At 35.8% G+C, this 25,530-nt stretch overlaps 1 protein-coding gene across 3 annotated transcripts in view; it reads left to right on the top strand.

Annotated features, from left to right (window-relative positions):
* Nucleotides 1–12,817, top strand: part of GRM1 (glutamate metabotropic receptor 1) — a 443,057-nt gene extending 430,240 nt beyond the window's left edge. The window contains exons 9-10 of one of the 3 annotated variants that reach the window (XM_051997909.1): nucleotides 2,521–2,615; nucleotides 11,750–11,848. In XM_051997909.1, the coding sequence (XP_051853869.1) occupies nucleotides 2,521–2,581 (61 nt within the window). In that variant the 3' untranslated portion in view covers nucleotides 2,582–2,615; nucleotides 11,750–11,848. Of the gene's footprint in view, nucleotides 1–2,520; nucleotides 2,616–11,749 lie in introns of all 3 variants that reach the window. The other 2 variants (XM_051997910.1, XM_051997908.1) reach the window with 2 other exon arrangements.
* The last annotated feature ends 12,713 nt before the right edge of the window (nucleotides 12,818–25,530 follow it).

Genomic DNA, 25,530 nt, shown 5'->3' on the forward strand with positions numbered 1-25,530 from the left:
AATATTATCTTATTTGATCTTCATAACAACCCTGTAAAGCAGGTTATTCTCTCCATTTTACAATTGAGCAAACTGAGGCAAAGGTTAAGTGTCATGCCCAATGTTACATAGCTGGATTTAAACGAATATTCCCAACTCCAGGACTATCACCCAATCTCTGTGCCACTTACTAGCCTGCACATCATTACCATTTCACTTGAACCAAAGATACAGTAAAACAGTGTCCTTTTAGGTATATCCCACTTAGGAAAATGGTGTTTTTTATTAAAGTTCTTTGTGTGAATATCATACATAGTACCTGATTAGACTATGGGCTTCTTGAGGGCAGGGAATAGGTCTTATAAGACATAACCTGTAAACTATGAAATATGTTAGATTTAGAATCTGGAGAGACTGTAGTTTATTTAAATCTTGCCTTCAGTGCCTATAATCTGCATGAATATGGGCAAATAACTATCTCTTTAAGCCTTAGTTTTCTTTTATATAGAATGAAGATAATAATGTTTATATTACCTTCCTCAAAGAGTTTTTGTGAGATTCCAATGAAATGTTGGAGTTAAATGCAAAAATGAGTGAGCTAAAATTAGCTATTACCATTATTATAATTGCATTTATACAAGTATAAGATAATAATAATTATTATTGTATTAGATGGTAGAAAGTAGGGAGAGGCAGCAATTGCATTTTCTTTGGTGTACGGAATTGCTGATTTGCAAATTCCTACCTCTGAGGCCAATCAGCAATTTGTCTGAAATTATCAGTCTTAGAGAGTTGCCTGCTGCTCTAAAAGGTTCAAGCACTTGCCTCTCATCATACAGTCATTTTTAGCTAGATCAGGACCTGAGCCCAGGTCTCTCTATACTACAATTATCGATTATGTCATGCTAGCTCTCATTATTATATTGTAATTGTTGTTACTTTTATTATTCTTGGTCTATCCATTGGAGCCTGGAACAGAGCCCTGCAAATAATTAGTACTTGATAATTATTTATAAAAGTTGATAACACATTCATTGGGTTGAATAAAACTAAGTCTATACTATTCACCTGGTACTTACTATGTTTTGCCTTGTTCTAATATTAGTAAACTTTTGAACTGCGTGTTTTCTTAATGAAAATTTGTGATGCGTGATCACTTCTAATTAAAATTTTGCATTTGTTATCTTTCCCAGTGACAATCACAATATACCTACCACACAATAGATGTTTAATTAATTGTTATTGAATTGAATGGCCTTTCCCACTACTAATTTATTTTATCAGTTATCTAAAACAAAATCAATAGTCAGTTGGAGTTGGAAACTGTACTCGTAAAGATTGGCTTGGTTTCATGAGTTGTCTTATATTGCATAGCTAATCATCATGAGTCTCTTAAAATAACACACTTTTTCTTGACTTCTTGGTGCCTAAGGTAATTAATTTTTTTTTAATATTCAAAATTAAATCCTGATTTTTTTTCACTTTTGTAATACTGAAAAATAGGGGTTTTTAAACTTGAAAAAAAGTCAAATTCAATAAATATCCCTGTACTTTTTGATGAAATATAGAATAACATTCATGTTCATATATTCTAATTGTGGATAGAGATCTCAATTATATTTGTGTTCTTATGGCTTTGCAATAGACCTGTTGAATGGTAAGGGATATCTCTGTGGCAAATTTTAGAGCAAGCAAGAATGGTCATTTGAAAATTCATTTAAAGAAATGGATTCCTGATGCAGTAACATGGAGTTCATCTCAAGGTATCTCAACAACTTATTCCTAAATGAGGAATTCAGATTTTTATGTGTGCATATATTTATATAAAAACAAAAGGATTACAAGTAATTAATTTTTGTTCATATTTATGGAATAAATAGAAGTCTGGCAACCATGTTGGTCATATTCATTGTGAGTAACTATGATGCCTTGGGATAGGGAGAAGAGAGACTTCTGAAAAGGGATTTTTTGTCTTATTTGTAAGAATAATTGAAACTTATGACTGCAATATGTGAAACTGGTTGCCTTGAATAGTTTAGTTGTGTGAGGCTTTCTTTTTTATGGATTATCATTTGGATGATGGATGATGGAAATCAAATTAACTAAAAAGAGAAGTTAAAATAAAAGCCTTTAGGTTATTTGTTGGCACTAAGAAAAGATATGTGGCCATTTCTTTGTTTACTCTGTATACCACCATGATGATTCAGAAGCAGCTATAGACTAAGAGTAGTAGTTGCCTCCTAAGTAATACCAACTCTCACAATGGAGCAAAAAGTACAGAGACTGCACTTTTGAAAATAAATTTTGCCATGAAAAAGCAAACTTGGACAGTATTCCCTTTCCCACCTCAATCCCACATTGAGGCTGGAGATGGCTATTTTGGAACAATTTTAATAATCAGAATAAAACAGGAAAAAAAAAAAGGAGAAAGAAGTTACAGGAGTCAACCTAGGTCAGGGCCAGGCACCTGAGTGGTATGGTCGCCATGTCTGTACATGTGTATAACCACTCACCAGGTGTCTTTTTCTTTTCAATCCTCAGGAAGAGGCAGCCAGAATTCTCGCCCACCAGCCAGTGTCCGTCGGCACATGTGCAGCTTTGAAAAGTCCCACACTGCAGTGAATGTGTAAGAAAAGGTGCATGACACATAGTGGTTGATCCCTTGCTTTCTCTCTCCTGGGTTGTTCCATTTCTAACCTTGAAACAGATGTGGTGCATGCCATCAAGGAGGAAGAATTCGTTTCTGTACATCAATCAATTCTTGATCGTCCATAAATTCTTAAAGGGATACTGTCAAGTTATTTGCTTTCTTTTTCTTTCTTTTTTCCCTTTTGATGCAACCTTTTTTCCTTCTTCTGGAGCTTCATTTGTAAAACCCTGATCACAAGGTCAAAGGCTAATTTTTCACTGATATCAATTTTGTCAGTTTCTTATTTAGCAAACAGTTCTTTCTTTTCTTTTCTTTTAATCTTTCTTTTTCTTCACTTCTCCTTTCACTTCTTTTTTGTCTTTTTGGCTGTTGTGTCAAGGGTTTGAAAATATGCTGGCTGCAGTTCAAGGATAGCCATAACTTAAGCTTATGGATTGACTCCATAGCTTTAGCCCATGGCCATCAATAGCAGCATGAACTGCTGTTTGTGCCTCTTCTCATTCAGTGGAATGATAAAATACACATTTTGTGGGTCCCACAAAAAGTGGAAACCATATTTCCTTTTTAAAAAATGGAAACTATATCATTTGCAATGTTTAAAGCATTTTTATCAGATTTTCCTTCTCTGATAAAAAAATTAAAAAGTTGCATGTTTGGTCTGATATTTGACCTCCCAGTCTTGACAGTGTCCCTTTAAGTCAACATAAGAAAATGGAAAATGTTCAATTCATTGTACACAGTGTCTGTGATCATTTTCAGCTGTTTCTTTACAGCCCTTCAAACCCTTGGGAGAGTCAAAGATACACATTCCTGCAGCAGGAGACAGCCCACTGACTAGTTTGCTGTGATTTAAACAGTCTTGCAAGCATGGAGAACCCCATGTTGTTCAAATGTTGTTTGTTATTGAACTTTGCTATGGATGCTGGTGAGTGGGGCCACAGTACTTCTCCCACTCTTTGTTCAGTGGGGCATGTTGGGAAATCTGTGTTCTGCCCTCCTGAGATTCTCTGAAGAAGCTCATAAAGAAACAATGTTGGGTTCAATTCAATAGCTGCATTATAATATAATGCTTTCCTCTGTAATTCTATGTATTTTCTTTTAGGCATTTAAAACTGGTATTCCAAGAGCTAGTCCATAGATTTCGCCAAACAACCAAAAGAGTCCATGACACACACACATAAAATAAGAATTCCTAAAATCAAACTACAAAGACTTACAATCCCCTTTTTCCCATTCTATGTCCTACATGTATACTTGCAAGAATGTAGGACAAAATTGCAGGCTCTTTAATGATTTTTAAAGTCTTGAAACCTAAATGAAAAGGAAAAAGTTTTCCATAATAAAGAATCCTTAATAGAAATAATAATGGATTAATGGAGTAGCAAAGACATATGGTTATCGTTCAAGATCATTTCAGATTGCTAGATTTCAAGAGCATATTAGCAAATAGTAGATTTGTTGTGAAATATTTATATTCCAGGTTAAACTAAAAATCTTACTAACCTAATATTTTAGTACCATAGGAAAAGACTAGTAAATGCATTATTGGGTAGCTAGGTAGCAAAGAGAATAGACTGCCAGGTCTGAAGTTAGGAAGACTCATCTTCCTGAGTTCAAATCTGGCCTCAAACATTATTAGTTGTGTGACTCTAGGCAAGTCACTTAACCTTGTTTGCCTCAGTTTCTTCAACTGTAAAAAGATCTGGAGAAGGAAATGGCAAACCATTCCATTACCTTTACTAAGAAAACCTTAAATGAAGTCAACTAGATGGTGTAGTGGATAGAGCACCAACCCTGAATTCAAGAGGATCTAAGTTTAATTCTAGCTTCAGACACTTACTAGCTATGTGACCCCAAATAAATACTTTAACTCCAACAGAAAGAAAGAAAAAGAGGGAGGGAAAGAGAGAGGGAGGGAAGAAAGAAGGAGGAACAGAGGGAGGGAAGAAAGAAGAGATGGAGGGACAGAAGGAAGAAACAAAGAAGGAAGGAAGGAAGGAAAAGAAGGAGGGAGAAAGAGGGAGGGAGGAAGGAAAGAAAAGAAAAGAAAATCTTAAATGAGATCACAAAGAATTAGACATGATTGAAAATGACTAAACAATAACAAATACATTATTTGTTGATCAATATCTTTTTTAGTCCTGACTTATTCTACAAGAGGGAAACATATGTTATCTCTGTGATCTTATGCTATAATATGTAACCCAAAACAAGAGAGTGAATGAATTAATTACCAGAAATAAAACCACTGGCCTTAAATGCTATGTTCCAGACTTAACCAGAATAAAAGCAGAAGAATGGCTTAACTGCTCAATTTTTCTAGGGTTATTTGTAAAAATTACAAATAGAATACAATGAACAATTCATAATGACTTGATATTATGCTCATAGAACAAATAACAATATAGTCAAGTGCTTCTTTATGAGATTTAAAAAAAAAGGTTTTAAAAGAAAAAAATACCAATATTCTAAAGCCTGTGTTTTGCAACTGTGACATGATTGGAGCCATAAACTAGGTCCTCTTTTTAGGAAAATAAAGTTTGGATTGGAATGACTGTTTTTCCAAGATCTGATAAAACATATTAAGGGATGCACACATAGTAAGCCCTTATAAAATGCTTGCCATTTTGCTTGCTTGCTACAATAGAGGAAGTATATTCCCCAAAGAGTTTCCCATGAAATGACATTAGAAAGTTTTATTCCCTTTCTAATTGGCACCACATTTTAACAATGGCTACTATACCTGAAGAAGATTTATGGACCCTTCCTTTCATTAACAAAGAGTAGGGACTACCATCTAACTCAGGTTCCTTGATGAAAGAATCATTTTTGTAGATTGATCTTTCATATTTGATCCATTCAGAATGAGTTTGTATTCTATAGTGAAACCAATCAGGTACAGATAGCATGTGAAATATCAAGAATTCCACTGTTACTGTCCTCCTTTAATGTCTTATTGCTTATGTCCTTTGGCCTTTTGATATATTACCTAAATAATCTAAATGAAGATGAAGTATTTATACTTCGTTTACATAATGTGTTTTGGAGTGGAATAGATTGCAGGCATCATTAAGTTAGAATAATGGGGATGTGTACAAATTGTGCTACCTTTCATGTATTTTAAACAAGGGGTGAAAGCATGGGATCAGCACCTTTCAAAACCTGGTTTCATCCAAATAATACCAGTGTTCAGTAGCTCAATATCCAGATTCTACATTCTAAAGTTAGTTCAGAAAAGGCTTGAGATTTTTCCTATTGTTACTATGATTCCCCAGACATACACACATAGCTAAAAATTTCATAAAAAATGAATTGAGTTGATGGGACTTCAATATATGGAAGGTCAATGTGGTTATGACTAGGGAAATAAGATTCTAGCTCCAATAGTTTCTGCCAATTCCTGTTGCCTGTATCTTAAACAGCTCAGCATTGCTACCCTTGAAAAACAATCAAATAGTTCCCAGAACCAGAGTCCTCAAGTCTCTTAGGAATAATGAGTCAGAAGTCCAAACAGCAAGCTCAGAATTTACTTCCAGCCCATGACTATGTTTATTATTTTTCTTAACTTGGTAAGCCTTTCTCCCCAATTTGTGATTTTATTTTTTTTCACTTTCAGAGAAAACTCGCAAAAACTTGCAAAGCAGCCTTAAGGTAGAAGGAAGGAGCCCTTATAGGAAGGTCTTGCTTTGTCTGTGTGCTATCTGTAGGTAACCATTCTTCTGGTTGTGGAGAGTCCATTTATACCTGATAGCAATGACTTGAGTGACGCATAGCTGAGACAGGTGCTATATCTTTCCCTCATACAGCTTGGGTAGGATCCTTCCCTCCTGCTCTAAAACACCCACCCACTGTTATTCCCATTTTAGACCTCTCTTGAGCAGAGAGCAATGTACTCTGCAGATGTAACTAGCACTTACTGAAACAAATAAAACAGACAGGATCACTCTAAGTGCCAGAGATAGGCTGATCTGTTTACACCACCCACTCCCATCCATTCTCTGAAGTGCTGTGAATATTGGATTTTCTGTTTGGGGGTGGATTGGGGGAATGAGAATATCCAGTTTAAAAAAATATTAAGTCAAGAGATCTGTTGCATTAAAATTCAGGCTCAGGATCTTAGCAGGTCCTCACACTAGCATCTCAAATCATCCCCTATTTCTGGTCCTCTCAGACTTGACAGATAAGTATCAGACAGATAAGTTAGAAATTATCATTCTCAGTTATTTTCATTGGGTAACATAAAGACACTAAAATCCATATCCAAGATCAATTCATCAGTAAGCATCTTAAGGACTTACTATATACCCAGTACTGTGCTAAGTACTAGAGTTACAAAGACAAAATTAATTTGTTACCTTGTTTCCTGGATCTGATATTCTACCAGATGAGACAATATGAACAATAAATGCACAGGTATGTATAAAACAAAAACAAAGCATATGCAAGGTTAACTTGAATAAGAAGGTAATAGATACTAGGGAAATCAGCAAAGACTTCAAGAAAAATATGATACTTGAGGTGAGTATTGAAAAAAAATTAGGGACAGCAGAAGGCATAGAGGTGAGGAAGAAGAATATTCCAGCCTTAGAGGATAGAGGTGGGAAGATAGAACTTCTTGTGTGGGAGATGGATTGTTTAACAACAGAAAGAAGGTCAATATGATTGGAATATAGAAGTAGTAATATATTTTATATATAAAGATTGCCAAGTTATGAAGAGCTTACTATCAAGTAAGACTTTATAGTTGATTCTAAAAGTAAGAGGGAGCCAGTAGAATTTTTTTTTTTTTGAGTAGAAGGGTGATATGATGAGATTTTGAGGAAAATTGTTTTGGCACTTATGGAAAACAGATTAGAATTAAGAAAATCTAGAGGTAGGGAAACTTAGGAGACCAGGGCAATAGTCCAGGGGAAAGGTAATAAAAGTTCAAATTATTGTAGTAATCTTGTGAGTGGAAGAAAAAGATGTATTGGAGAAATGTTGTAGAGATACAAATGACAAATTTTAGACACTGATTTCTAGACTTGGGAAAGGAAGAAGGAGGAATCAAGCATGATATCATATTTGAAAATGTGGGTGACTGGAAGAATAATAGTGTCTTTAATGGTGATTGGGAGGTTCATTAAAAGATGGGCTTTGAGGAAAAAATAATAAGTTTTATTTGGACATGTTGAGTTTAGTGACTGAAAGCCGGTCAGTCAGTCAGTCTAAAGGACAATTCAAAATATCCAACAAGTTAGTGATGTAGGTTTAGAGTTCAAGAGAAAGACTATGGTTCAATGATTCTGTTTATACATAACCATTCTACTATATCAGATAGGCATGATTCCAAGGGCTCGAGTATGATGAGATTAGAAAGACAGGCATTTTCTCTGTGAAAAGTTAAAGCAATTTTCTAAACTAGATTGCTGCCATTTAGACTACTAAGCCAATCTAATTGACAGAGCAAAAGAGATGAAGTCAGGAGTTCAAGAAAAGCCAAGTCAAACTATTAGAATAAAATAGTAGGCTTTGTATTTCATAGGAACAATAAACTTCTGTGGAATTGTTCTGAGTTCATTTAATCCCTCCTCCCTGTGTACCCCATACATACTATTCTTCCCTACTATAACTAGGAGATCTAAAGCTATACTGCATATTGTAATTTATATGGAATGATTCCCCACCCCTTTTCTTTTTGCCCCAAGTGGATGGAATGAAATTTCTTTTGTCCCTAAAATGAGTTTAGTCTAATTTACTATGGCTCCAGAAATACCCCCAGGATGTTAAGTCTTCTTCTAATTATACAGTGCATTTACAATAAATCCAGAGGGGTAAAGAGGGCCTGGCATGGAGAACCACTGTGATAATTTCTTATCATTGAGATAGAAATTGTATTGGATAAAAGCAGAACTAACTTGTGATTTTCTCTGCCTGCCAGATAATTAATAATACTCTAAGCAGATGGAGACTAAAGTAATATGTGATATAAAGAGACCCACATAGAACCCCTTGTCAGTGAGGAAAACAATTCATTTTACAGAGTGGGTGGAGTGAGTGGGGTTACCTTACTGTTACTGGGAAGAGAATAAAAAACATTTACCAGTATATATAAGACCTCATGAGATATTTGGCTAGACATCACGGTGAGAAGGATTCAAACTGAATCATTTAAATGATCTGTGCCTTCTGGGATCTTCCTCATCTCTCCTATATTTCACTCTTTTAACGAAAATACAGCATGTCATTTGTGTTTAATATTTCGTTTTGTTTTAACATGGAGAAGAGGGGGCAAGAAATGATGTAGACATGTGGAAATATTTTCCATTTCAATTTAAAATGATGAAAAATTATTTTCGTTGGATAGCAGAGGAATATGGGTAGTGGAGGATAGATGGAAACAAGAATGAGGTCAAATAGAAGGTTTTCTAATCTCTCTGGGTGTCAGGAAGAAAGAAAGCCTACTTTAAGAAGAACAGTAGGGAATGGAGAAATGAGAGATACTGAAGTAAAAGGTGAGCATGGTTTGTCCAATCAGATTAATAGACCCTTTTAGGTTTTATTTCCTTTTCTTGCTTTCTCATTGGATGGGTGATATCACTTTCCTGTTTCTTAGTTCTTGCAACTATAAAAGAGAGCCAGCAACATTATGATTACCTAGTAGGGAGATTTTAAAAATTTATTAATTTTTCACTTTCAAACACTTTGATGGTCTTAGAAGAAAGAATTTTATGTAATCCAAGGATTATTATTAATTTTGACAAAGACATTCAGTATTATAATACATTGTTGCATTTATAGTCAAGAAGGACAGGATTTAATTCCAACCTCTGAAACCAATTAATTGTATGACTTAGTCAGTATCTCAATCTCTTAGAATATCAGATAGTTCTCTAAAACTATACATAGTTTGTAATCTGTCTAGGCAGGAGTTCTCACACTGATAAAATGATAGGTCTCTGACAGGTTCAGAAATTATGTTTTCTACATCATCCTGAAAAAGTAATTTGCTCTACTACAGAACACTCTGTAATTATAATATAACACAGAGGAACAAATAAATTATATACCTTTTTAAATATTGATTCAATCAGATCTCTGTGAAATAGGAGAAAAGACTTATTATATAGCATATTATACATATATATTATGTACATATGTGCACATATATATTCATGTGCATATAATTATACATGGGAAAGTAATATAAATTGCAAATGGCATTTGGGTTTCACATAAGTCATATTTTCAGGGAGCAGAGTCTAGGGGAGGAAGGGAGTCCTGCTTGAGGTGAAAAAGTATTGTATACTTATTATTCAAACAATAAGAACAAAATTCTTTCTATTAACTATTGTTTAGTAAATGCTTGTAGTCACTGATTTTTTGTTTTTTTTTGAACATATGAGAGCTTCTGCTCTAATCTATACATGTTTGGCTTATTTCTCTGTTAAGAAATTTCAGATCTAAAATATCAAAGCATTACCTTCATCATAAATGTGACATTTGGATATCTTTCCAGAAGTATTTCTTCTTATGATTTATTTCAAAATGTTTAGATAGCCATCTTTTAGAACAATTAAAACTTTCCTAATTTTTCTCTAAACACAAGATCTCATGCCATGAGACATAGTCTCACACCTCCATCTAAGGAAAAATACTTTCCATACAAATTCCTTATAACTTTACACATGTGTTCCTTGATACAATGGAATGTGGGGGAGGCAAACTCCTGAAAAAAAGAAAAAAAAAAGCATTCAAAGACTTTTTACTTCATATGGATGAGAATCTGTTAGCAACATTAGCTAACTTCTGGGTCAAACTCCAAATTAAATGAAGGGTGAAATGGATTGGGACATAGATTTAAGATTTTGCAAGCATACAGATACAAAATAACATATTGATATCTTTCAGAGATGGCAAAATGGTCAAAGGAAATTATTCCATTTCCTATTCTGAAGATGATTTATTATAGTAAAGTCACATATATTTGCCAGTCAAAGTTGGATTATGCTACCTTTACCTGTGAGAGCTTTTTTAGCTTTTTAAGGTAGGACAAAAACAATTGAATTAACACCATTGATATTAATAATAGATAAAATTGTATTAGATGCCACTATCTATTAGACACTTAAAAAAAAAACCCAAAGACCCAGAGTTTTCCCAGTGGGACCACAGTCTAGACTTATCAGATAGAGAACAAATAACTTTTTTTCCCATTCTCACAGGGAAAGAAGTTGCTCAAAAGCTTTCCATGAAAACAGGGACTAATGTGGCATTACTGCTGAGTGCCTCTAAGGTTCTTTCAGGAAAGAGAGAGACCAAAAGATTACACCATAAAGGTCTCAAATTCTGTGGTTACAACTTATCAATACTATCCCCTGCCCAAACATATGTAACAAAACTCCAAATGCCTCAACCGGGTTGAATACATTCACTTGACTTCAATGATGGTGTTCCTATATCAAGGAATAATTCAAACTGTGGGATTTAATACCACTGGCATTCCAAAGGGAACAAAATTGTTATTTTTTTTCCCTGTCAAATGTCTTTTTCCCCTTCTGTCCTGCCAAACTGCCTTGTGAAATGTGAACCATTTAGACATTTAAAAATCAGTGACTACAGTTTTCTAATTTTATGATAGGCTATAGATTTTAATATGTGGGCCATAAGTTGCCTTGGGGATGAGAAGAGAAGAGTTATTACAAATGTTTTTCTTCTGGAGTCCATGTGTTAAAGGCCACAGCTAAGGTTTGGGTTATTTTAAAAAATGTCTTTCCATATTTTTTTGCAGTCTTTCAAAGAAACTGTAGTTATTGTCAATTATATCATTGTCTGAGTTTTGTGGGAGTTTTTCCTTTAACCTCTTTTTAAAAAGTTTACAGTAACATCTATTCTTATCATCCTTTCTCCGTCTTGTCTGCTGCCTTAACGTGAGAGTGTGGAGGGTAGATGAAAGCAGGACAGGTCAATCATGTTACATGATGAGGAAAGAAGTGGGTGCGGATGGGAGTGGGAGGAGGGATGAACCCAATAATGAGTTGGGCATCCAGGGATTATGTCCTGGGATTGTCTGTTTTATAGGACTATGAGCGCTGTATGCATGAAGTCTGTGCAAATAACCCCTCTTTATTTTATTCATAGTTCTAATGGCAAGTCTGTGTCGTGGTCTGAACCAGGTGGAAGAGAGGTGCCCAAAGGACAGCACATGTGGCACCGTCTGTCTGTGCACGTGAAAAACAACGAGACAGCCTGCAACCAGACAGCGGTGATCAAGCCCCTCACTAAAAGTTACCAAGGCTCGGGCAAGAGCCTGACTTTTTCAGATATCAGCACCAAGACCCTGTACAACGTGGTGGAAGAAGAGGAGAGCGAACCACCCGTGCGCTTTAGCCCAACCTGCAGCCCTTCAAGGCTGGTGCACCGACGGGTGACCCCTGCCACTCCTCCCCTCCCAGCCCACGTGGCGGGGGGTGAGCCCCCCTTGTTCCGGGCCGAACCGGCCGCTCCGCTAGGCCTGCCGGCCCCCTTGCAGCAGCCGCCCCCTTTGCCAGAACCCCAGCCCCAGTCCCAGGAGCTTTTGCTTCTCGATCAGCTGCAAGGCGTGGCCAACATCCCGGAATTCAACAACTTCACCGCGGTACTGGCTGCCACTGGGGGCCCGGGCAACGGGGGAAGGCCTCTCTACCAGGTCCCGGCCCCTCAGCCTCCGCCTCTGCCGCTGCCTCAGCAGCAAGCATTGCCCCTTCAGCTGAGCACCTTCAGCGACGAGCCCATTTCGCCCTCGGCGGACGAGGGGGACAGCGAGCGATTCCAGCTCCTCCAGGAATATATATACGAGCAAAGGGGTGACACGGAAGAAGACGAACTGGAGGATGAGGAGGATGAGGAAGAGCAGGAGGAAGGCGGGCTCCGAGCCACGGGCAAACTGACCCCGGACGCCTCCCCTGCCCTGACGCCTCCATCGCCCTTCCGAGACTCGGTGGCCTCGGGCAGCTCGGTACCCAGCTCTCCAGTGTCAGAGTCTGTGCTTTGCACCCCTCCAAATGTCACCTACGCCTCGGTCATCCTGAGGGACTATAAGCAAAGCTCATCCACCCTGTGAGGGGAGGGAGCTGGGAGGAGGTGTCAGTCACAGGAGCAAGAAGAGCTGAAGAGCCTGGGAGAAGCAATCTGGGGGAGGGAGGACAAATCTGATGCTGTCCCAAGTACGGGGAGGGAGGGAGGTAAGAAAAGGGAGGGGGGAGGGAAATGTCTGGGGAGGGGGATGGTCGGGTTGTCTCTGCTGTTCAGTAATCTATTCCCTAGAGAGCTTTGAGTCTTGAATTATTCAAAAGTGTGCTCTAGCTGCAGGAAGGGGATTCTGACAAAGCACAAGCCCAAATGCTTTACGAAAGGAAGGACAAAAGAATGTTATTATTATTTTTAAAATTTCTCTTGCACAGGATCATGCACAAGCTTACATACTGCTGTAAAAAAAAAAAAAAAAGTATAGACATCAGTTGTATCATTAGCACACCTCCTTAGGGGGAGCGGGGCAAAGGAATTTGGGAAAACCATGACGCTTATTGGCTGAAGAGAAAACTGGTGGGAAGCTACCCTGGAAACAGATGGTACCACTACTTCTCCCTTCCTCTGTACCCTCTTCTCTCCCACGTGGGGTACCCACTGTGCACAAACTATAAGGGATCTTAGAGGGGACTGGGAATCTGAACTAGAATCAAGGGCCAAATTCCTAATCTTTTCCACCAGAGCTCCTCCTCAACCTTATTGTGCCGCCAAATATGTTTTGTGCCCCTGAATTGCTGTTGGTGATTTATCTGTTTGACAAAACAGTCAGAAGGGCAAAACAAACAAAAAGTCACCATAAAGTGTTTCTTTCATACACATTCAGCTTTTCACATTATTTTGTTTTGTTGTTTTTTGTTTTTGTTTTTGCTGATTTTGAAAAGAGGTCAGAACCGGAGACCAAATAGAGTGGGAGCCATTGTTGTATGCCGAATTGCATTGCATCGTGCCAAGGGCTTTGAGTTGTCCTTTTGTTGAAGAGAACAAATCCTGTGGCTAAACTGTTACCCTACATTTACTGTAGCAAATAATATTTACCAATTGACCTTCTGTAATACTAGTATATTTACTATGTGGCTTCATTGTTCTGTGTTACTAGGGCAGTAGCTTCATCTTTGAAGATAGTTCTGTACCAGCAAAGATGACTACTTTAGCTGAAAAACTATTTACTGTTGTTGCCAAAGTTGTTGCAAAAAGAAGTGGAAAAAAATGTCTGTGTCTGTGTACGCCTGTGCCTCTATGTGTGAAATGTAATGTCAACTTAACTGCCACTGAAAGATTGTCCTACAGATATAGTATTGATATTTTTATGTTCAAACCATGTTTTCTATATAGCATTGTTACAAGTATATACAGTAAGTAGCTCTTTGAAGGTTTGTATGCTGTGCTATCAAACATTTTTCATATGCAGCTAAGACAGTTGTTACCCTGCTAAACTGAACTTTGTTTGCAGATGTTTTATGATGTGGAAGTAATTATTAATAAAGTGCTTCAAGAATTTGTCATTTTAAATGTTCGCAAAAAAAGTATGGGTAACAACAAAAAGGTGCATTTTATACTGCTTGCACACACCATTATTAAAACTTAAGATTGAAAAATACAGTATTTAGAATATTTCTTGTTGCTTCGATATTTAAAATTTCTACAATTTTAGTGCTTAAAGTGGACACAAATGGCTAAGATTATTTAAGATTTCCTAATCACTTATCAGTATTTTTATTTTGCTTTGGGCCTTCTTTCTAGTCTTTCTTTTAAGCATTTTTCTTCACATTTATGTTCTTTATTTTGGGAGAAGAATTGTAACTAATTAAGCTTCATTGATATTTTCCTTCAGCAATGCAGATTTTCTGAAATAAGATGCTTTAGAAAGTTCAATTTTCAAGGCAGCTAGGTGGCGCAGTGGATAGAACACTGATCCTGAAGTCTGGAGGACCTGAGTTCAAATGTGATCTCAGACACTTGATACCTTGTAGCTGTGTGACCTTGGGCAAGTCACTTAACCCCAATTGCCTCAGCAAAAAAAAAAAAAAAAAGTTCAATTTTCTCTCAAGTAGGACCAAACACATAATCATAGGCAGTCTGATTTCTTCCCTTGTTCTTGGAATGTATGCTTCTCACTCTTGGTTTATTGGTTATTCTCAGTTTCATTTTTAACAAACTCTCTTCCAGTCAAATTCCAGTCCAGGACCCTAAAAAAAGTTCCAAGTATTAACATACTTGGACAGCATCTAGGATCTAATTCACTATTTAATATTTATGCTGAATTTCTTTATGGATTTTGACATTAATCAAGTCTAGTTTCATCTAGTTTATTATGTAAAGTTTGAATTGACTTTCCTTAACTAAAATCATTTTTTAAAAATTTTGGTGAAATAAATCTCAGATTTTTCAGCTCATTGAAGCACAGATGAAAAAAGGGAAAATCATGATGGCTTCTGAGTTGATTTCCATAAACTGGCAAACCAGAAAGTGATGATACAGTATCTATTATTAGACAAACATATTTTTGTTCTAATGCCATCAGCATATGTCTTTAGTATTACAGGACTTATGCTTTCCAATTTGTCTTTACAAAGTTGGACTACATGAGGAAAAAAGCTTCCTGGTATTCCAATAATATAAGATGACAATTTGTAGTGGATCTCTGACTTAAGAAATATGAACACTTTAAGCACTAACTTTATCATGACTACTTAATAGTATTAATATTACAAGTATGAGTTTTCTCAAGTTATACTATATTATTAGCTCTTAGAACATAATTGCTTAAAATTGGAAATGTACACATACATACAGCATACCCAAAGGGCAGGAATTACTCACTTTAGTATATGTGTTTGTACTAGTTGTTAAGCTTCTTGTAAAAGTATTTTCTTTTGGCTTGATTGATATTGCCTTTTGTCAAATGACCTTGATAATGCTGTACAATAAATATTTTCTATTTATTATAAATACAATTTTCTTTTATCATAAGTATAAAAGACAATGCCAATAGGAAATTATCCCTGTCCCTTAATAGTATACAACAGAGGCTATATATATGCTAAGATATGGCCTTAATGTGTCATATCTTTTTAAATTTGCCTAAAGGCAGAGGATTCTTGTGTTGTGAGGGTTCATTATAATGCCTGAAAAATCAGGTGAGTGATAGTTAATGTGAAGAAGAGTTTGGTGACCAAAGGCATGATAGCTCCTTCCCAAGTAGATGTTCATGTTTCAAAAGTTAAAATGATGATAATTAATGCAAATAATGAATCCTGTGACATGTTCACATTATTCAAATTTGAATTGCATGTTTCCATTAGTCTGGAACAAATTAACTATTTTACACAATTATAATTTAGGAATCAAATACATGTGACCATTGTTGCTGTGTCTTTTATTTTCCCATTTCTTCTCACCCCTTTTCCAAGTCTCTGAAAAACTCCCAGAACCCAGGGGGAATACATATCAAGGGATCGAACAGAGTTTGGGGCTTTTATTCTCTGATTTCCTCATGCCCTCACAGCAGTTATATCAGAGGACTTTGTTATGGAAGGATGTTTTCTCCTTGACTATAGGCTTCCCCCTTCATTCATTTGTAACATCAAAATCTGGTCATTCCAGAGGCAAAAAATATCCTCTAACTATTCACATTCTTGGAGATGGCACTTGGGAAACTTGAACAAGAGGAAAGAACTATATAAAGTTTGAATAGTATTTATTATGTGCCTACTACATGTCAGATACTATTCTTGGTCCTAGGAATACAAAGAAAGAAGTAAAATAATCTCCATGAGGGAACAAGAGAGACTGAGAGAAAGAGAAAAAAGCAGATAGAGAAAGGAAAACACAGAGAAAAAGAGGTATATGTACACATGATAGATACAAGATGATTTTGGACAGAAGACACTGGCAGCTGAGGAGCTCAGGAAACTTCATGTAGAAGAAAACGCTTTAGCTTAGCCTTGAAGGAAATGAAGAATTCTAAAAGGCAGAGGGGGAGGTAGTGCTTTCCAGGCCTGGGAGGAAAACACAAAAACAAAGAGGAAAGAGATATAATAATGTAAGTAGCCTATAATAAAAGGGCAGTGTTGCCACAAGAATTTTGAGACAGAACATGTATTATCACATGGACAGATTTTATGAGACCCTGAAATGATTTGGGAATATTGGAGAAACAACCATAATAGAGGTTTAATTGAAGAAGCAGAACTATAAAACAGGAAAAAAAATGTGACTGCAAAACAATAGAACATAATGAGTGGTATTCAAATCAAATAGGAAAGGATAAGAGCTGAATTTGTCAGGTGAGGTTATTAAAAGTCATCTACCATACTGATGATCTCTTCATTTGTGTTATTTGAAAATTTGATAAACAAGCTTAGTGTTTTTATCCAAATCATTGAACAGGACAGGACAAGAGCTGTGTGGTCCACCACTAAAAACCTACTTCAGGGTCTACATCATTAAATCAGCTTTATCCCAATGAATTGAAACTTTATCCTAGTTACATTTCTCCATTTTAAACACCTATTTCTTGCTACAAGTGGGAGAAGGAAAGGTTAAATAAAAGAAAAGAAAAATGAAGTAAAGAAAATGACCCCTATTTTATGTGATTGCATTTTTTCAAGGTCCTTTTTTAAAAAATTTAGACTGATTCAATGATAGATGAATGAGACTTGAGACATTTAAGGTAGGATAATTCTGCTTATGAGAGCCTATGCTTTTTAAGAGTTGCAGACCTGGGACTAAAACTAGGTTTGACAACAGAAGACTTGGATTCAGTTTCAGCCTCTGCTATTTGTTACCCTGTGTGACCTCTAGCAAGTGAATATGCTTCTGAGCATATTTTTTTCCCTATAAAATTGTCTCTTAAAGTCCCTCCCAGTTCTAAATCCTCTGACCTTCACTGAAAGGAAGTAGCCTCAGGAGAAAATGGAAGTGAAAGTCTTCCCTCCAACAACTTGGCAGTAAATCTCCTGATTATTTACCAACTTTCTAGAAATAATGGAATGAACCAAAAAGAGAAGTCAAAAAAATTTAATGACTAAATTGGACCACAGAGAGCAAAAAAGAAATGGCCCCCACTTAAAATGCATTCCTCTTTTGTGTGTGTGAAAGGTGATGGAAAACAGATATGGAATATTCTAAACTGTCATTCTAAATTGATATAATGGTTAGTTTTTCTGAACTGCTCCATTCTTCCCACACCCCCTACCTCCCCACCCCCAAATCTTTATTATAAGGATTGTTTTTCTGGATAGAAGGGAGGAGGGAAGCGGAGTGAAAGGTAAAAGCACAAATAAAGATAAGGTAAAAACCAAAGATCAATTAAAATGTAAAATGTTTTCAAAATTGTTTATCAAATGCGTAGGTCCCTCTTTTTTTAATAGAGTTTAGAAGATGTCAATTGTAATCCATTTAATGAGCAAAGTGATGACAAGTTTCTATTTACTGCTCATGCAAGCACATTTAGCAAGAGCAAACTAGCAAACTACAGGACCATTTTTTTTTTTTTTTTGAAAATCTGCCAAAGAACTATTAACCAACAAGTTATTTTTTTCTCACTGGGCAAAAAGGTATATACACACATTTCTAGCTATAAGGGAGGCTGAAGCTGGTGGATCACTTATATTCAGGAGTTTTGATCTGCAGTAGGTCAAACCAAATGAGTGTCGGTACTGTGTGGCACAAATATATAAGTCTCTGCGAGTTCAGAAGCTGCTAGGTTGCCTAAGGAGAAAGAAAACAGAGAGATGGGGAAAAAAAACACAGCAGGTCAAAACTTTAATGATTAATAGTGAGATCAGGCCCACAAATAACCCTTGCACTTCAAATCTAAATGAGATAGGGAGACATATTTTGCGGGAGGGAAGAAATATTATTTTTAAACAGATCTCTCAATTGATTTAAAATATTTTTTGTTCATCAAGTACTATGTGGTCTAATAATCATGGTTATGATGTTCAATCATAACTATGTCACTGTAGCAGTAATATTTACTTAGAATAAGTGAAAGTATAATTTTATTTTTTTAAAAAAAACATGAAAATCAACTCCTGGATTTAATTTTTTTTTAAAAAAAAGGAACTATCAGCAAAAAGAATATCAAGAAAATCTTAAGTGAACAACCCAGTGTGATTTATGGTATATTTGCCAAGTTCCTAATAACAGTAAAGTTCTAGAATATTTAGATTTACTATTTATTGAGCTGATATCAAGAACATTTTTAATAGGTATGACTTTTTTACATTAAATTCATTTCAGATACTAGCCTGAATGACTATAACTTAATATATTAGTTATATAGAGAGCTGTCACTAGGAAAAAGAAAGCTGGAAAAGTAAGGAAGATGGGATTTAGGCTATAAAGATCTTTGAACATTTTATTTTTTATTATGGAAGTGAAAGGGAGCCACCTCCATGTCTGGTCTTGTATGAATTCTTTGTAAAATAGCCTTTCAGACAAATGTATATATGATATTCAAGCAATATGACTGGCCCATTGGAATCATCAGACTCTCTCTTCCAGAGTCATGAAAGTCTAGTGGCAAGACAAAAGTCAGAATGGCTGGCAATTGGTCAAGATGCAGTGGATGACTTTGACATCTTCTATGTCTAACCAGGCTCCATAGCACCTGTTTCAGCTGCTTTCATGGCCACTGGAACAAACTGATCTCATCTAACCATTCTGCAGGGGGAAATCGTTACATGCTTGGGATAGACACCCTCCATATCACTGCCAGGTGTGAAGCTTCTTGCTTACTCTTAACCTAGTTTAACCTGTATGCTCAAGATAGTTTACCAGAGTGTGGTTACTGAGCACTCTATAGCTTTGTGGAGTTGCACATGAGAGTTAGGAGGCACTAAAGGTGAAAAGTAGTCCTGAAAAGGGTTCAGTAGCTCTTACACCATGGGTACTAGTCTTCCCTGAATCCCCATTCACCACCATACAAGAAATAAAAGACAGGAAGGATTTGAACTGTCTTCCACATTGTCTCTGCCTTTCAGAATCCTACTCTTAATTCAAGGCCCAACTCATTTAGGACCTCTTCTTTAAAACCTCTAATTTTCCTAGATCCCCATTAAATTTCATAGATTACATTTTATTAGATCTCTCTTCCACCCTACCACATCCTGATACATTTTAAAAAATATGTCATTGCCCAATATTATAAATAAGGTCAGTGACAGCATGATTTATATCATTCCTTGGTGTCTTTTAAACAGAATCAAAAAAGGTTTTAGCTTTCAAAGAGGGAAAGAAAATTAAGTGTTTTCACCAAATTAGGTGTCATAGAAAGACCACAACATAGAGAAATACATTGCTGAAAAGGCATCCAGAAAATTTACAGAAAACAAAATCCAACCAAAAAAAAGTAGAAAATCCATAGCCTAAAAAGCCTCTACACAGAACCTCAAAGTTTAGTTAATAAGCAAACAAAGTTTAGTTGACAAACAAGCAAGATCTAGCAATTCTATACCAAGGAAACCAACGTAATCTCATAAATATCATTGAAAATTGGTGATATAAAATTTATATATGAGTTTATATTCAAAAGAAAAAGGATAAGAGAAGAGATAATATTGTGTATTAAGAAGGTATATTTGTGTGAGAAATCTAAGAATTAAAAAGGTGAAAAGTGGCAGAAAGTGTTCAGTTGAAGCAAGCACTTTTGTCATTAGAACATACTACAAAACCCTTAGACAAAAAGAGAAATTCACAAAACAGATCACAAGCCTGGAACAGAGGCATGATGTAGCTGTGATAGAGGACTTCAATTATTCAAGCATCTGTTCAAGCTCTCTCTGCCAAAAGCAGAGCAGCCAATAATTTCTTGACTTGCCTTCGTTATAATTTCATCTTGCAAAATATGGAGGAAACAAGAGGAATTCTATTCTGGATCTGATTCACACCAACAGAGAGAAAATGAGAGATACATTTGGTGGGGGTGAAGTTGGAGAAAAGGGCCACTGAGAGTGACAGGTTGTAATAGAAAAGAGAAAATCTGGGCAAAGGCTGAAAAGTATCATAGATTTTAAGAGATCACATTTCAAAGGGTCAAAGATGAACACATACAATCTTATGAATTCAAATTCTCAGAAGTCAGTCCAAGGGGCACAAGAATTTCTCAAGAATGAAATTCTGAAGACAAAAGAAAATAATAATAATAAGGAAAGAAAATATCGGCATTATCTGAGAAGTCCAAAGTGGATGCATGGAAAACTTACTGAATATCTTAAATTTTTAAAAGTATATGAAGATAAGAACAAAGGAATATGAGAGAGAACTTATATTAAAGTGTGTTTGAATTTGTAAGAATAGTGTCAAGAGTGTTAAAACCTAGAGTAAGCTGTGATTGGTAAGAATAACAAAACAACAAAAGGGTGGGGTATGTTTTTACTGCTTTGTGTCAAGAAAACAATAAGAGAAGAGCTAGTACTGCTTCATAAGGCATATAAGAAAATAAAAATTGACTACTGTGAAGTCCGGTTTAGCTCCCTGGAGGCCTCAGAATCAGCCAGTCAGGATAAGCAAAAGTTCTTGGTCTTTAGAGGGAGAAGTGAAGGGGATGCACAAGACTGCCACAAGCTCTCCACAACCTCTCTTTTCTTTGTCCATCTCCAAAGTGACTCTGGCTCGTCTCTACCCCCTAATCCCTCCTTACAATTCTCTTAACCCCAAGCATTCAGCTAGCATTAACTGTGAGAGGAGAAATTCCCAACATGCTAATAGAGTTATTGGCCAATAGGTAATTAGCCTTAAGTGCGTGGTTGTCTGATTCAAGTGCCCCTATTCAGAGTTTCAGCCTTTTACAGACAACAGAAAAAAAGAGTAATTTAATTTGTGTTTTCCTTCTGTTTTTTTTTTTTTTTTCTATAAAGGAGAGTAAATTTTGCACTAAGAGAAAAAGGAACAAAATTGACTTATAGATAACTGGTGCTTACATAAGAACATAGTAGAAAACACTTAATGAATTTGAGTCACAACTCAAATGAACTACATTCCAGGGTATGGATTAACTATTGTCAGGGTCATTTGAAAAATTGTGAAAAAAAGAATCATATATCTGAAGGATGTACACTTTGTCTGGATTGTTAAAAAAAAAAAAAAAGTGTAGAATATGGAAGCTATAAAAACTCCATTGAGTTATCAATTTCATGGAAAATTCTAGCACATGCTATTAAAGGCATGATTAATAAATATGCACGATCTGATAAAGAAAGAATCAGTATGGTTTTATCAAGAACACTACTAAATGAACCAATCAGGGGAAAACTGTAGATATAAATAAACCTAGGTATATGTTTGAACAAAGTGTTTCATAAACCATTTCATGTTATTTTTGTGAGAAAGATAGAGTAGTGTAGACTATGTTTAGCTCAGCTTAGCCCTCAAAAATGTTTTTATATAGGACACATTTTTAAGTTTAATTAGTTTAATTTACATTTCCTACATCATTACATAACAATCAATAAAATGGTTACTCAAACGTTTATTTATACTGTTTGCGGATTTTCAAGGTATAATTGTTTACATTGAAAATTTAACAATCAACTTTGACAAGGCAGTTTCAGCTGAATCCAACACACTTTTGGTTAAATCTTTTACATCAAAGTGGATTTGGAATTTGTTGGAGAGTAGCTTCAAAGAGTAGTTACTAATTGTTCCAAGTCAGCTTGGAATTCTTTAATGGAATACCACAGAGATCTCTGCTTGACTCTGTACTATTTAACATTTTTAAACAATGAAGTAAATAAAGTCTTAGGTCAAATTTTCTGATGACACAAAGTTAGAAGGTATGGCTAATACTTTAAGACAGCATTATCTTGATAACCTAAAAACAAGATGAATTTTGAAAGATTTAAATGTACATTTGGGTTCCCTAACTTTTTCTTTCAAGGTTGTCACCATCTTTTCAGTCTCCCAGGTTTATAGTTTTGGTATTACCCTCTGTCTCTTAGTCTCCCTCACACCTTATATATAATCATTGCCAAATGCCATTTCTATCCCTAAGATATATTTTATGACACTTTCACTCTACTGATACAGCTATTGTCTTAGTTCAGGATTTATTACCTTTAGGGTAGTTTATTTTAGAAGCTCCCAATTGGTCTGCCTTAAGTCTCTCTCCACATCAGTTCACCTTATACTGGCTGCTAAAGAATTCTAGTGGTCCATTATTGCTATGAATATAAAACATAAACTCTTCTATTTAGCGTTTAAAGTTCTTCACAACCTAATGCAAAGTCACCTTTCTAGACTCACTAACATTAGTACCCTCTTAATACAGTCAAATTGACCTATGCCTTCTTCATATATAATACTTCTCTTCCCATCTTCATGCCTTTATACCAATTATACTTCATTCCTAGAATGCAGTCCCTCCTTATTTCTGCCTCAAAGAATTCCTTTCTTCCTCCAAGATATAATTTAAGCAATACTTCCTACATGAAGCTTTTCCTGATCCTTTCAGTTCCTGGTAGTCCCTCTCCCAATATATGCAATTACTTTGAATTTATCTATATTTATTCTATTTATACTTATTCTGCCTATGTTTCTATGTCCTTTTTAATCTCTTTCACTAGGATGTAAATTGCTAATAAAGATTATTTCTTTGTAGGTGTATCCCTAGAGTCTTATACAGTTTTTGACACATACTAGGCACTTAATAAATTCATATTGATTAAGTGACATTACAAAAAGACTCTTTTAAGCTTAATGAAAGGAGAACCATCCTGGCAATTAGAATTATCCCAAAATGGAAAGGATTGCATCAGGAAGTAGTGAGTTCTCTTTCATTGGAGATCATCAAAAGAAAGCTGGATGACTACTCACCAAGTACTTTATAGTGAAGATTGTTTCATAGGAGCTGGGCTGGATGGTTGATCTAATTCAAAAATAGTGTGATTCTGTGATTTATAATTTTTATATCCCCTGTGTGTAGTGTGGTGTTTTGCATAATGCAGTCATATAAATGCTTGTTGAATTGAATAGAGAAGAGGATTAATTAGTGGTAATTATTTGGAAATATGAATAATCAAGACCAGACTATGAAAAACATTAGCTATAAACATCAGGAATTCTTATTTTTCCTGTACCAGAGGAAGAAATAGATAAGGAGCAAGAAGAGTGAAATAAGAATCTGTATGGTACAATGTTACCAAATTCTAGAAGGGAGATAGTTTCAAAAAGGTTGGCATTCAATAATGTCAAATTTTGTAGAGTTGAATGTTCATCACTGGCTTACAATAGTGACCTTTTCTCAGTCTTCATCCTTCTTGACTTCTCTGTAGCCTTTGTCATTATTAATCCCCTTCTGTTTACTATTGTTTGTCCTTCATTTTCAAAGAGGACCAAAGACATCATTGGATGATGTCCTTACTCCTGCTGAATTGGATTTAAATGAGGCAGAGTTGCACAAAGTTGCAAAAAGTCTCTCTTCCTGAGTCGTAAATACAAAAGTCAGGATGATGGGGGAATTACTTGGGAAGACTTGGCATCTTTAATGGTTACAAATTCCTAAACACTCACAGCACCTGCTTCACCTGACTTCCTGGCCATTCAAACAAATTGTTCTTATCCATCCATTCTGCTGGAACAAGTCTTTAATCTCTAACTCATCTTTCATCTCCTAACATCTCCTTCAAGTAGACATCCCCTACCTCTCCAACAAGTGTGAGGTCTGTCCATTACCTTCAACCTAGTTTAGCTCAGAGCTTCTTAAACTTTTTTGTGACCTCTTTTTACCCAAGAAATTTTTATGTAAATTTAGGCATATAGTTATATAAAATAGGTGTGCAAATCACACTTTTATTGATAATGAACCATAATTTCACAACCCTCACATTCAGTTATGAGAGTCTATATACAGCTGTGACCTAGAGTTTAAGATGTTTAGTCCATCTGCCAAGATGGTTTTATAGGGGTAGGGTTACTCTTCATGCTACATATAGTAGTCACAAGTGAGAGTTGGGTGAAAGATGGACACCAAAGATAGATCAGCAGCCCTGAAAAGAATTTGGAAAGCCCTCATAAAAAAAGATGCTAGTCCTCCTTGAATATCACATATACCTAAATTTTTTTTCTAGGTTTTCATGACACTAGTCTCTTATGGTTCTCCTTTTACCTGAAAATGCTCAACTCTGGTCTTCATCCACAGTATGCTTGCTGAACATGGATGTCCTTCAGAATTCTATCCTAATCCCCCTTCTTTTTCTATTTTGTTTCAATTGATGATCTCTTCAGCTCCTATGAAGCTATGCTAATCATTCTTAAATCTACTCATCTAACACTAACCTCTCTGCTGACTTTAAATCTCAGAAATCCACCTGACTTTTAGAAATATTGAACTAGACGCTTCATAGACATTTTGCACTCTACATATCCAACAGTGAACTCATTTTTCCTCAAAATGTTCCATCTTCCTAACTTCTCTATTGCCATTGAGAGTAACACCATCTTCCTATGTTCACATCCTTGATTCCTCAGTACTATCACAATAGTTTTCAGGTTAGTCTCCCTAGCGAAAGTTTTTGCCCACAAAGGCTCTATAAATTCTTTTTGATCAGCATGGAAATGAAGTTTTATGCCAACAAAAATTAGCCTAAAGTGTCAGATCATTACCTCCTACCTTTTTCACCCATATTCTTGCCTTTACTTTACTCCCAATACATGTCTGTCAAAAGTAAAAGACCCTTGTAAATTGTATTGTGGCCAAGATGTCTTCCTTTAAAACTCCATCAGGAAAAGTGAGACATTTAGGAGATTATTTGTTTCTTTTAGGAGTAGAATGGCATCTTCAGATATGTGCATTAAGAAAATAATATTGACAGCTTTCTGCACAATGAATTAGAGAATGGAAAGACTGAAGT

The sequence above is a fragment of the Antechinus flavipes genome, chromosome 4 (genome assembly GCF_016432865.1).
Source record: "Antechinus flavipes isolate AdamAnt ecotype Samford, QLD, Australia chromosome 4, AdamAnt_v2, whole genome shotgun sequence".
NCBI classification, from domain to species: Eukaryota; Metazoa; Chordata; class Mammalia; order Dasyuromorphia; family Dasyuridae; genus Antechinus; species Antechinus flavipes.